The 14,621-nt window shown below is 43.9% G+C and overlaps 1 protein-coding gene across 1 annotated transcript in view; it reads left to right on the forward strand.

Moving 5' to 3' along the window:
* ptch1 (patched 1) overlaps positions 1–9,494 on the forward strand; it is a 50,190-nt gene extending 40,696 nt beyond the window's left edge. The window contains exons 19-24 of the mRNA XM_080839122.1: positions 832–969; positions 1,172–1,314; positions 6,242–6,341; positions 6,943–7,239; positions 7,940–8,606; positions 9,446–9,494. Of these exons, the coding sequence (XP_080695248.1) occupies positions 832–969; positions 1,172–1,314; positions 6,242–6,341; positions 6,943–7,239; positions 7,940–8,605 (1,344 nt within the window). The 3' untranslated portion in view covers position 8,606; positions 9,446–9,494. The remainder of the gene's footprint in view (positions 1–831; positions 970–1,171; positions 1,315–6,241; positions 6,342–6,942; positions 7,240–7,939; positions 8,607–9,445) is intronic.
* Positions 9,495–14,621: the final 5,127 nt, after the last annotated feature.

Raw genomic sequence — 14,621 nt, forward strand, 5'->3', positions numbered from 1 at the left:
AACTCCAGTGTTGCCTTTAAATATGGCTTTTCGTTCTTGTGTAGGTTTCTTTTTTTCCTTTCCAGACGCTTCCCGCGCCCTCTTACGGTTTCCAGCCCCTGTCCCCATTTTTTTTTTTTACTGCGGGGCAGTGTTTAAGCCATTTTCAGTGGCTCTAAAACCCCTCCAACAGGATTTCTGATTCCGTCCTCGTGCTTTACAAGACAGATAAAAGACAAAGTTATTGCCCGGCTTTGGCTTTTACCGTTTTCCTTTGTCGCTCCCCCACCCCACACCACTCCACCCCTCTCCAACCTGACCACCAGTCCTTCCAGCTCTGATTTGTTTGCGTTCCACCTCCTTCCGCCCCTCCGCTGCCATTTGCTTAAGCTGCCTTTCTTTATCCCCAATCCCCCCCCTCCCCTCCTGCCTCCTCCTTCCGAGGCACCAGGGTCCCTTAAACCTGAGGCCAATCAGCTGAAAATGGCATTAGCCACCACCCCTGCTTGTCCCCTGGAACACAGGGCAGAGTTTTCACTGAATGTCAACACACACTTCACATGAGCGCTCCTAAATAGTCTGGTTACTTTCCATACAAATAGGAACATACAGTAAGAACTTTATCTTAATTATTTCATATGGGTATCCGTTTGTGCCAGCCTTTTTCAAATCTCCATTCTCTCCTTTATTGGAAAAAAAGGTAACACCATTAGTCAAGTTTAATGGAAATGAACAGCAGCATTGTTAAATTAGCCAAAAGGAACATTAGAAATAATAAAATGACTCCTTATACATTCAACGGAATAATTCAGAATGATTATTTTGTATAATCTGTGTTGTTTCCCCCTCTAGGTCCTCGTACTGGCGCTGATGACAGTGGAGTTGTTTGGAATGATGGGTCTGATTGGCATCAAACTCAGTGCTGTTCCCGTGGTGATCCTCATCGCCTCAGTCGGCATCGGGGTGGAGTTCACCGTTCACGTAGCACTGGTGAGCAGAGGCAAAATGACACACACACAAACACACACACACACACACTGTTTCTGTAAGCTTTGAGATGGGATTCTTGAATGTTTACCGAAGTGAAAACAGTTCAGGTCAGACCGAGAAACAACTAAATGGTAACTTATACACACTCTGCCTTAGTATTGTCTCAGTCGCCTTCACCGTTTGGCCTCCTATCCCTCACCAGGCCTTCCTCACTGCCATCGGCGACCGGAACAAGCGAGCCATCCTGGCCCTGGAGCACATGTTCGCCCCGGTGCTGGACGGGGCCTTCTCCACTCTGCTGGGCGTCCTCATGCTGGCCGGCTCCGAGTTCGACTTCATTGTCAGGTAAGGGATTCCTCCAAGCGCCTGGTCTCTTCTGGACGCTCCTCTCTCGACTTCTGATTCATTTCACTACTCACCTTGTCTGAGAGCAATAGCGCACAGGGGATAATAACCCCTCTGCAAATTAATTTAAAGAGGTTCATAATGTTTAATAATGTCTGACTGCTACCGCCTGTTTACAATGTATGTGCTTCAGCAGTGGACCTCTATGGAATAGATTATAAATGAAGGCAGTCATTTCAGGTGTAGGAATTAGTCAGTGAACGAGAAAAAGTATTTATTTGAATCTGGAGAGGCCCTAGAGGCCTTACACTTAGCGCATGGGAGGTGCGGTGCATATTCCTCCCTCAGTTGGTACGAGTTGAGCTGTTAAGTGTTGCATTCCGCCTTTTATCTGCCATTAGGGGAGAAACCAATAAGATTCCCAGGGGGGGGGGGGGTGTAGTGCAGTGTTAATATCTCTAATGCACTTGTATGCACAACGCTCCTTTGATGTGAATGACTTTGCAGAATGAGAAGTGGGGAAGTGCGGGGGGGGCGGGGATGGAATGGGGCAGAGTTGGTCTTCAGGCCTCCGTGTCACATAGGAATCTACCTGAGAGACCAGTCAGGCGTGAAAGCCATTTTCCCGCAAACTCCACACCCTCCCTGCTGGATCAAACGCGCTCTCTTTGTTTCACTCTTTGTGGTGTGTGTGTGTGTGTGTGTGTGTGTGTCTGTGTGCATGTATGTGGTTTGTGTGTATGTGTGTGTGTGTGTGTGCATGTATGTGCTTGCACATATGTGTATTATGGGTGGAAGTACAACTGAAAACTCACTGTACTCTAACCTTTACTTACGTTAAAAGGCAATATTTTGCCACTTCTTGAGGTATGTTTTTACAGGCAACTAGTTTTTGTTTCATCTTCAAATTCATTTTTGATGGTACAGTATATGGTCATGTGAAGGACAGATAAACCCACATGTCATTCTTCATAGCCACCCAGGCTGAGCACTGTGTTATTCTGTGGTTCGGATCAGACCACCCTGTTAAAATGTAAGAAAAGCTTTCACAGCATGGCATCAGACACTATATCGCCGAAAGACACCCGCTTAGCATGCTGGTATTTTTTTTTAATCAGTGCCAGCTGTGCTGTTGTTGGTATTTGGTAGGTTTTTGCTTGTCTTTAATGTAGTTAGCTCACTGGTTTTAGACCAAACTACTTACTGCTGCTTTGTCAAACCTCAATATCTCCCTGCCGAGTATTTTAAATGGTTTCACACCAGCTAATATAAATGTCGTTATGATTTCAGCAACAGTGAGGAGGGCAGTGCTCGTAAAAAACCTACTTCTTTCCTCAGAGTAAACATGCTATTTTTGTTTAAAATCATTGTTGCCGTAAACTAGTAAGTGGTTCCTCACATAAAATTCTAGTTCTTCAGAACTCAATTGTTCAGAACATCAGTGCATAGAAACAGGCTGATCAAGGCTATGGCTATGGCTCTCTCTTTACAACCCTGCAAATGGGCAAATGAAAAAACACACACAAACACACACACGCACGCGCACTCTCACAAACGCCCACACACACACACACACACTCACAAACACACACACACACACACACACACACACACACACAGACACACAAACACATACATTCACACACACACACACGCACTCTCACACACAACCACACACACACACCCACACACACACACACACAAGCACATACACACAGAGGGTGAGGAGCGTGGCGTCTTTCCTCACCTCCTGAAACAGCAGGCAGTATCTGCCAACTTGAGTATCAGTAAATATGTGTGATTCTCTTTGAAGCGCATGTTGGGGAGGTCAAATGCGCCTCCCCACAACAGTCTGACTTTATGGAGGCCCATTTCCTGCATCTGCATATGCTGTGATAATGTTTCACACAGAGCCCTGTGTCATTTAATCACATGCAATTAAAATACAATGCTGGGTGATAACTCCAGCAACATTTATGATGACGTTTATGGTGCTCCATCATGCTATTATAAACATTTTAATTTCACCAAACCATCCCATGTCTTTTGAGCTCCGTGGTGCTGCACAAGCATTTGGAAAAAGCAGAGGGTAAAAGACGTTTATTGTATTCTTGCAGTCTTGCAGAAATAAGTGTTCCCCTGGCTTTCCCTGTCAGATCCTGTGAATATTTGGAGTCCAAACAGATCCCACAGGCGCTCTCTACAGGGCATGTATTTGGTGAAGACAGAAATTTTCTTTTTTTCTTTTTTTCACTTGAGGCATTAAAAAACAACATCTTGTGCAACATACTGCATATTTATATTTATATCACACTGCATCCATCGCGAGACCAGTTCAGTTTACCATAAATCATCTGTAAATCCAAGGGCCTCTCATACAGATGGCATAATGCTCTGGGATCAGTTTGACAGCACAGCTCATAATGTACACAGTTAGAATCCACACAGGAGAGGCCTGATAGTAGGTAAGCTCTCCTAGTATTTTACCGGGAGGCCATCTTCGCTTCGGCCTGGCGTGTGATGGTGTACTTTAAACCGCCGCGATCCTTTTACCAATTGCGTCCTGTCTTATTTACACAAGGAAATTCTAGCGTCTGGCATTTTTCGGGGCGGGTCACAGAGAGCTACCGCACACTTCTCTACTGTAAGTCGATTTCAAAGGATACATGTAATGGGTGGTTTGATTAAACCCAGGCTTCCAGCTCCAGTGTAAACACGAAGGCCTCCCTCAGCCTCTTTACTGCTGTAGCTTGCCTAAATAAGGGGCTCCAGCCTGCAGCCTTCTCTCGGGCAGGGCTGGGCCAGGCTGGCTGGTGTGCTCGGGTTGCGTTGCTGCACGCCTGCTTCTGCGGAAAAACTTGGCCACCGCAGCAACAGCAACACTGAAGTGGTCACCCTCCCAGGCTCTCAATTAAACAAGAAACACAAACGACGGCCACTTTGAAGTTACGGCGCAATCGAAATAAACACGGCAACGTTTCAGGCTTTGAAGTCTCGAAAGCTCAGTAAGAATAAACATGACGACTCCTCTCTGAAGTTCAAGGCCTGATCAAAAGGGCCCCGTCAACCCCCATTTGCAATTGAGACTGTAGGTGCCCAGTCTTCCAGCTTGGTATTAAAAGCAACAGCGGCTTCTGTACAGGCAAAGAACCAACCTCAGAAACGAAATAGAACCGATAATTATTATTTATAATATAATACTATAATATACAAAAATGCAAAAAAGTGAGAAATGTAACAAGACAGCCACTTAGACTAGACATGCGAACTAGACGTGCTAAACACACTCAAACAGTGAGTGAACACAAGAGAGTTTCCATGCAGAGCCCCAACAGTGACTAGCAGGCGGCTGCTGCATCTCTGAGGGAGGGAGACCTCCTGTTCCTCCTCCAGCACGGTGGACCCCAGCAGTAAAAGCAGCACCCCTGGACTCCCTCGGGCTGGGCCAAGTGCCCAATAAGATCACTTATAAATGTGTCAGTGTGTTAAGTCTGAGTCACAGCTGTGGTGCATACCAGCTGGCAGGAACATCCCCCCCCCCCCTGCACACACTCACATATTGTACGCACTCTTTTACACTCACATATTCACCCACCCAAGCTTAACAGTGTTTGAAAGGGAGGCAGGGGCATGTCCCATTCATTAGTGCAGTGTGTCTCCCTTTGTGATAACTTTCATCCTTGTGGAATTACTTAAACACCTCCAACACTAACAGGAGAAATGCTAGACCCATGAGTTCAACACAATAGAGCACAAGCCGCCTCTAATAGAATTGTAATGAAATGAGACATTTGACAAAACCACAAACCAGTCCACAGATTTGTTGAACTATAGGTTTCAATCTATTACTTTTAGCAAGATCTTGGCCGCAGCGTTGGGTGGAACCATGTTTTTTTTGGTTTGTCTTAAAAAAAAATTCCATCTATTTGAAATGGCCAGCAGCACATATTTTGACAGAGGTGTGCTGTGGATAATAACTATTTATGTGAAAGCTGGGCCATTTAGACTAATCCACTTTGCCCGAGTTAAGCATTTACATTCAAGGGCCTTTTCATCAAGTCTTTAATTGCATATTTCAGGCGCTCAGAACTGCTGACAGACGATACCCACCTCAGTGTGGATTTCAGATTATTTTTCCACCCCTTTTCTTTTTTCTACCCCGCAGTCACACACTGGCCTTGGCAGATAAGAGTGGCCCACCTCGGATCAAAGCAAAACACAAAACATAATGATTTGATGAAGAGCGATCAAATGTTCCCAGAGATTAAAACAGCGAAACCTCAGCCACGCCACAGATTGAGTCAGCGTAGAGAGATTGGGGAACCAAGTTGAGGAGAGGAGGAAGAGAGGCTGAAATGGAGAAAAGTGACACAAATAAATAAATACAGAGAAGAGTGAACGGAGAGGCCCAAATGGTTACGGCATTCCTCCTCCTCTTAGACTAAATTGTTTAAGTTCACCCTTCACTTCATTTAGGCTGTTTTCTTTTTTTTCTTTTCTCTTTTTCTTCGAGAGAGGGAGGGAGGTCCCTGTCCCACTGCACAGCCTTGCTTTGCTCACTCTCTCCGCATTCCTCTTTTCCCTCATGTGTGATTGTATTTCACGCCCTTCCACCCTCCTCCCGCTCGCCCTACCCCCCCCTCTCTCTCTCTGCCTATGAATTAATCAACTAATTATATTTCCTTTCTCGCCCCTTTTTCTTCGCTGCTTAAACATCTAATCTTCTTTGAGGACTTAGTCTGATTAAAGGTAACTGTTTCTTTCCCTTTCTCTGGTGTCAGTCTGTCTGTGGTGGGTGTGGTGAATCATTTTCTTCTTTTGTCAACATGTCATAACTTAATGTCATTTGGATAAATGCCCTTGTATGTCTGTCTATCTGTCTGTTTGCTTAATGAGTAACATGTCTGTTATTTGTCTCCTTTTGCAGATACTTCTTTGCCGTGCTCGCTATCTTAACCGTGTTGGGGGTCCTGAACGGACTGGTGCTGCTCCCCGTGCTCTTGTCTTACTTCGGGCCCTATCCAGAGGTAAGTGTGCACGCATATCTGTGTGTGTGTGTGTGTGTGTGGTGTGTGTGTGTGTGTGTTTGTGTGTGTGTGGTATGTGTGTGTGTGTGTGTGGTACATGTGTGTGTGTGTGTGTGGTATAAGTGTGTGTGTGTGTGTGTGTGTGTGTTTGTGTGTGTGTGTGTGTTATAAGTGTGTGTGTGTGTGTGTGTGTGTGTGTGAATGTGTGTGTATTTTCTTTAAGTCGTTCCATGTGGGATTGGTCCACATACCACGGCAGGCCAGAGGCATGATCTCAGAAAACTGTTCCTTTCATTTCCTCCATGCACCTCCCAGAGGACCCTCTTGGACTGTGTCACTTCACGGCAAATCATTTACATGCCTTTACACAATATTAGTGCTCTCTCTCTCTCAAAAGCAAGAAAATATATCTTGAAACAGCCATTTTTAATCTTCTAAATGTATCCATTATTATTAATTATGTAGTTATATCAATACATTGTTGTTGGTGTTCTTCTTCTTATTATTAATACCAAGACTATATTTATTAATTAATTTCTTTCTTAATTTGACTTAATCTGTTATAACTGAAAAGTGTTTTTTTTTTTTTGGTATGTCTCAGGTGTCGCCCGTGGATGGACGGAGCCAGCTGCCTACCCCCTCCCCAGAGCCGCCCCCACAGGTGGTCCGCTTTGCCGTGCGGCCCCGCCACACCACCACCACGGGCACCGGCTCAGACTCGTCGGACTCCGAGTACGGCTCTAACACCACTGTGTCCGGCATCAGCCAGGAGCTGCAGCAGTATGACCTCCGGCCCAGCAGGGGGAAGCCTTCCGCCCGGCCGGAGGAGGTGCGGCTGGGCCCACTGGGCCGCCAGTCTACACATCAGGTGGACTTGCCTGCCTACCCAGTGTCCTCGGTGAGCATTAGAATGATTTGCTATTAGCAGTGATTTGCAACAAACCATGAATGCCCAGTACCTTATCTTTATTCAAAATGTGATGCAAAGTCCATATCTTACGTTTTATATATTTCTACCAAATATACCACTTTAAAACCAATTATACTCATACCAGCTAAAGTAATGACCTTGACCTATTTTATCGTTGGGGTGAACATAAAACATGCAAGGCCCTTCATGATCTATCCAATCTTGTTCATTTAAATAGAAAAAGGACTCGCAAACTGCTACAGACTGGATCACAATCATGTTCACCATGTCCCACCATGCTAATTGCTTCCTTTGAAAGCACAATTTCAGGACTGTATAGATCTCTATTAATGCCTTTTCCTACCCTGATGCTTCACTTTCAGGACTGTATAGATCTCTATTAATGCCTTTTCCTACCCTGATGCTTCACTTTCAGGACTGTATAGATCTCTATTAATGCCTTTTCCTACCCTGATGCTTCACTTTCAGGACTGTATAGATCTCTATTAATGCCTTTTCCTACCCTGATGCTTCACTTTCAGGACTGTATAGATCTCTATTAATGCCTTTTCCTACCCTGATGCTTCACTTTCAAGACTGTATAGATCTCTATTAATGCCTTTTCCTACCCTGATGCTTCACTTTCAGGACTGTATAGATCTCTATTAATGCCTTTTCTCCTTCCCAGGCGGTGCACTCTGACCCGCGGCAGCCTCAGCCCTACCGCTCCGGCCACGCGCCCCACCCTCAGGAAGCCGCCGCGCCGCCTCACCTCGCCCGGCGCTACAGCAGCAAAGACCCCAAGAGGGACCAGAGCGGCAGCAACCAGCACCAGCAGTACCGCCGCCAGCCAGCACCTCCACCCCCCTCGCAGACCCAGCCCCAGCCCCAGCCCCAGACACAACCCCCCCACCGGCCGCGCATGGACGCTTTTGAAACCGCTACTGACCCCCACGCCGGGAGCCGGTTCCCCGAAGGCCCCCCGGGGCACAGCAGGGAGCGCTCGGCAGGGCAGAAACACCGCTCGCGGGCGCACCACCAACACCACCCGCACCCCTCGTCCAACCCCACCTACTGCCAGCCCATCACCACAGTGACGGCCTCTGCGTCGGTCACCGTGGCCGTGCACAGCCCCGGCTACCCCCAGCCCTTCACCCTGCCTGACAGCTACCCCCGTCAGCCCTTCCAGGAGACATACTCGGACAGCAGCAGCAGCAGCAGCCCCTCATTCCAGGATCCCCACGTGCCCTCGCGAGACTCCGTCCGGCACCGCAGGTCCCATCTAGAGGGCATGGAGCTTCAGGACATGGAGTTCGAGGCCCCCAGTGGCCGTCATCGGAAAGACTCCAGCTGAGGTGAGAGAAAAGGGGACTAGAGTCTGAGAGACCTAGTGGAAGGGTTTTTTGGTTAAAAGTACACCATCACTCAGTTACTGTTTTTGATTTGATTTTTTATTTGACTCGCTCAATTGGGATGCTCATGCCACAATTCAAAGTTCGGGCCAAGGGAGATTTAGCATTATGGTTGCTAACCTCAGAGGAAGCAAGTCACTTTGTGTCGGCAGCAAACTGCCTTCCTCAAGGCGCACAGACTACTTCAGAAAGCTGTCTTCTAGAAACCACTAATTTAACAACAAGAAATATGTCAGACGTGTTTATACGATATTTCTCGAATTCCTGTTGACCCAAATACAGTGTTCATTGCTGTCCTATTTTTTTCATGAAATGTTTCACCTCCGTCTTCGAGTGTTTCGTCAGATTGTGACCTCTCCAAGACCAAGCGCAGAATATAATTTGAATTTGGAATGCGCGCTGGCTTTGACAAGCTTTAGAAGGCAGGCTGTGGTGCACCAGCAAGTGCATAGTTTGGCATTTATGGTCAAACAGGAGACATGACATCATATGACAGTTAGATTTTACAACAGTTGCGTAACATGAACTCATCAGCACGGCTCTGAAACCTCGCCAGCAGCCACTTCCAGCCAAACAGGATAATCATTTCTTGATTTAGTTCGAAGTTGGTGTTCATTTACTTATACTTTATGACTTTTTCATTTTCAAGACATGGCATAATATTTGTAACTTCTTTTATCGTGCTTCAGCCTCGTCACGCTTTCAGTGCTACATATGCCGGCTGGTATACATTTGTGTTTACTGTGCATGGTCTAAAGTGGGTGTTTATCCTGTCTTCACAGGGTTAGAGAGACCAAGAACAATGGCCAAAGATGGGACCTACCCTTCTGCTCCTTAGTCTTCAGGGGAGGGGCTGGGAGGGGAAGACTTGGACCAGCAGCACTTCCTTGGTGCTTCACCCTTACTGTATAACATAGTGTACAATTATGTTTTTTTGTTTTGTTAGATATTTCTATAAGTATTTAAAGAACGCGTACACACATGTAAATACATAAAAAACAAAAGTAGCTATTATTGTTTGTTTATTTGTTTGTTGTCGGGGGTGTTTTCAGACACCTCGTTCCGAGTTTGTTTTCAAAGCGGTCTGGAGGACATCAGGGGCGACGTCTGTATGTGTGATCCTGTCGTTACTGTTCACTCGTCTTGTGTATCTGTGCCATGAGGAAGCTTCACCCTAGACGGACAACTTCAGCAGAAAACAGTTGCTGCTTAATAACATTGTATAATGTACATGTATAATTCTATGCAATTATTTTCATTTGTAATATAGAAGTGTGTGCATGTGTGTGTGTGTGTGTGTATGTGCAGGTGTGTTTGTGTGGGTTATGATTGTGTTTGGAGCCGGAACAAGTGTGTCTTTGCTGAGGTCCTTCTTAACTCTATTAGGCAGTCTTACGTAGGAAAAATTACAGTTAAAAAAAAATGCTAGCAATGATGGTAAGCTAATATAATTTTTTTTATTTTGGCCATACAAAGTTCAACTTTAGCTTGATAGACAAAAAGTTTGTAAAAGACAACATTCAGCAGTCACCTGGTGCCGCCTGTAGCAGGAACTCTTCAGAAAATGTCCATTTTCCTTTGTAAACCTGGTCCCTCAATATTTACCTCTGCAAAGGGACCCAGGTAAACTCAGACTGAGCATAGCTTTCTTATTAAGGTGCTTAAGTCATTCACAGTACAAGATACAGATACATCGAAACGAGTTGTAGCCAGGTTATTTGTAATGTCAGGTGTTAATCAGTGCAGTGGGAGAGGAAACGGCCCTCTTCTCTGGTATAGTATGTAATGAGAAGTACTGAGGAGAACATTTGATTGAATGCAGCCATACTGCCCTCTGTCCCTCCTACAGCAGTCTGAGGACTAGCTGTAGGTAGAAAGGATTGAGGTCGACTGCATGCTGAGACTGCATGCTGAGAAGATTCTCCAGGGAAAATGGCAGACATACTTGAGTGAAGCATTTCATATTTCACTAAGTGATTTTTTTTCACAGTAATTTTTGCTCTTATAGTGGTGGTACTATGAAAAAGTTCTGTTAAGCTATTCTTCAAATTTGTATGGCCTGATGTTGAATAACAATGGTGCTTGTGTGTGGTCATAGTTTAAACAAGAGAGACTCTTCAAAAAGGCCTGCACTGCGTGTGTTTGTGTGTTGTGTGTGTGTGTGTGTGTGTGTGTGTGTGTGTGTGTGTGTGTGTGTGTGTGTGTGTGTGTGTTTGTGTATGTGATTGTGTTTGTGTATGTGATTGTGTGTGTGTGTGTGTGTGTGTGTGTGTGTGTGTGTGTGTGTGTGAACAATATTGTGTGCGTTTGTTTGTGTGTATGCCTATGTGCACATTTGAAGGTGCACAAATGTGTCTATTAAAATGTTTTATCACAAATCTGTGGTAGTATAAAAAATAATTTACTGTTAAACTTTGAAACACGCTATGCGTGAAAATTATGACGAGTCATACATAGAAAAATATGTTTGGTTTGTTTTTGTTTGCTTGTTGTTTTCTTTTTGTTTTCGGTTTGGTTTGGTTTGCCTTTCGTGACAACAGTAGCTCTGTAGTTCCCTCAGAAATTTGCTCTGAATCTATCTGCTCACATTTGGGACATGTTTCACTGTATCAGGCCATTTAGTGTCGACCCTTGCTTCACATGTATGTACTCATCAAAGGTGGAGAGGGTGAAAGACTACACACTACACAACTGTACTCTGTGCCGTCATGTACTTCCTCTTTTGGAATATTGACCAGTATTGTATAGCTACATATTCTGTGCAATACATATTTTTTTTTGGTCTGTCATTACTCAGCTTTTGATCGTGGTGTAAGCTGGAACGATACCTACCGTAATAATATCTGAATCAACCAGGAATTCAATAAGCGAAAACCGAACTAGCCGATAAGCTCAGTGTGTGTTTTGAGTCTATAAGCTACACAACTGGCATTGCAAAGGTTGTGCACTAAATGGCCTATCTGACCTCTTCAATGACAAGAACCACAACTACTGGCCCCCAGTTTAAGCACACGAAAGTCTCACTTGACCTCACCTCATAAAACGTCCACCGTGTACGAACACAGCACTAATTGGAAGTCCACCACCTCCCCTAACACCATCCGGAGGCAAATGGTGTTTGTAAAAGCTTGTGGGGTCAGGGTTTTAGTCGTTCATTTTCTGCCAGTTTGCCTCAGTCACACTTTCATCCTTCCGTCCCCTCAGTTTGTCCTGTCATAAAACAAAAGTAGCCTTCTGTTCCTGTAGTGGTCTTTGTGTTGTGTTGCATATATAACTTCCGTGTATCATCCTCTCGTCTTGTCAGTAATTTGCGTGACCATATCTTTTTAGACCACATCTTTCTTTTTCGTATTCTTCTGATGTAACATTGGCAGAGAATGGACCCCAAACATGGCTGGCAACTATTGTATTTTTTAAATATTTTATTATTTTTTTACATTTGGTTTTGCAATATTTATATTTTTGTATTATACTTTTGTTTTGTGTTGATTTTTTTTTTCCAGTTATGGTCAAAATGCCAGTTGGTGACAAATGCAGGGATTTTTATGTTGAAAAACACTATTACAGTTTTTGTTTTTACATTAATGGATTGTTGATCTGTATAAAGTGCTTACTAATGTTAAATAGGACAAAAGAGTATATAACACTTTACATCATCGATTTGTCATAGCTCTTAGAGGACTTTTAATCAATGGTTTTGCAGACGGCCATTTTCCTCAGTCGGAGTGGATGTATGTTGTTTCAGTTACAAAGATAAATGTATGCCATATAATTTATTTATATGAAAATTTATTTTTGTAGTGTACATAGTAGTTGTCAAGTTATTTGACAAAAGTATATTTTTAAAGAGTTTATATGTAACGCTACCAATTTTGTGGAAATATAACAAGAGAAATACATTAAGGTACAGGCACACTTTCATTGCTAACTTGTTCTCAGACAAACTAAGGTCCCCCACAGTATTACTATAGGAGAGTGTGATGCTCTTGCAGCTGGTTTTTTGGTTTGTGAAAGGCTAGCCATGAAAGTAGAGAAATCGTACTAGCTCTCTAAATAATAATGTTCAAACACTGATAGAATTCTAACAAATAAAAGAACACTATAACTTATTTGTCTCTTTGTCTATAACTTTAATAAATAAATTTAAAGAAAAAAAAAGTTATGTGTGACTGCATTGATTTTTCTGAATGTACAGGGCTTTTTCTACAAACACTTCCTAATACGTGTGCACAAAAAGATGTGTTTGATTTGGCTTTACTTATGTCTGATTGTGTAAAACTAAACCAGATGAATTCCAAGTGGAAACAGTTTGAATTAATACATGTCTCAAAGGCATGGCTACATAACCTTGCCCAAAGATTTTAAACTTGCTGACATCTGGTCACACGTTCGACCACCAGCCCGCACCCCCAAAACCCCACTGCTGGCTACACTCCGCTCCATTCGTCCCGTTAGCCTTCTTCCGCATGCCTTTGATTGACAGCTTTATGGACTGCAAGGAAATTGGTTGTAGTTACAATACAGCTGGAACGTTCTGAGTAATGAAAAAAAGCACACAGCCTTGAAAAAGTCCTGATGGGAACAGGTTTGGGCTCCCCCCTCTCCGAACCGCGTGGATGGTGTTGGCCAAAACATTTCTCAAGCTTGTTCCAATACCTGAGCCCTGGCGAAGAGTAATGTGCGTGGCCCTTTATGTCACCGTGCCCTGCATAATTACTTTTTTACTACCCATAAAGTCATAATCTATAACTTGTTAGCCAATCAGCAGGGGTCTGTATGGGGCTGTGTGGTATGGGGTGTGTTTGTGTGTGTGTTCATTGGAAGTTGTCAGGTGTGCTGTGGTGACCTGTAGAGAATGATTTAATGCTGCTGTTTGAGTTACTCCTAGAAGTGTATATGTTCAAAACTAATCAGGTTAGAACGGTTATGCTAACTTAGACGGTTTCAACCGCAGTCCTCTAATCGTGTTTCCGTTTCCCTCAAATGTATCAAAATGCATTTGTTAATTGTTGTTGTTGTTGTTGGTAGTTGTGCTAACAATTTTTCTCCACGTCCAATCAGCAAATTGCTCACGTTTCAAACATCCAGAAAATCCTTGGATTCCTGTTTTCTGCACAGAAATATCTGTCAAACTATTTGCGTTCAAATGGGAGACAAATCGCCTTGCTACCACACTAAAAAGCTTCCCTTACACATTCAGAAGACTGAAAATTGGCTTATAATCACAGCGTTCTTCTCCCGTTCTTCGTGACCACCTGTCACCACATTTTTGGAATTTGTTCTTTGTTTCCATACAATCACCATACAAGCTTCCATAGATACTCCAAAACATCAGGTGCTCCTTTATAAACACAAAGGTACCCCATTAGAGCCAGGAGCTAATGCAGCCCTTTTACAACGCACAACCTCTTTTACCTCTCTCCACCTAGGCGAGCCAGTTACTCCTGAAGATAGGCCTGAAGATACTCCTGCAGGCCTTTTCTGTCGACCCTCAAACTCTCAGTTTTCTCTTAAGTGAGTTAAGATTTCACAAACTTCATTGGATCCTTGTGGAATGAAGCCCTGGCTTGTTCTTTCTTCTTTGTTCTTCCTCATTAGCGTAGACAGTCTACTCCTTACCTCTGCCAACAGTATACTAATAACCAAGATATTACCCTGCATTTGACACTTATCTCTCACTGAAATCATGAGTGGAAACTTGTAATGTGATTTGAAAATAAGGCTACGGCCAGGCAGCAGGAGAAAGTGGCCCAAATCTTTTTTTCGCTTATATCTGACCTGATCTGGGTATTTTTTAATGACAATGTGAACAGCACAAATCACATGGAATCTGATCTTTCAATTCAGATTTGGGCCACATGTAGTTTTAAATCAGATACAAATCACATGGAATCTGATCTTTCAATTCAGATTTGGGCCGCATGTGGCTCTAAATCAGAAACAAAACTGCAATTTGCT

Source organism: Sprattus sprattus (assembly GCF_963457725.1).
Source record: "Sprattus sprattus genome assembly, chromosome: 5".
Lineage (NCBI taxonomy): Eukaryota > Metazoa > Chordata > Actinopteri > Clupeiformes > Clupeidae > Sprattus > Sprattus sprattus.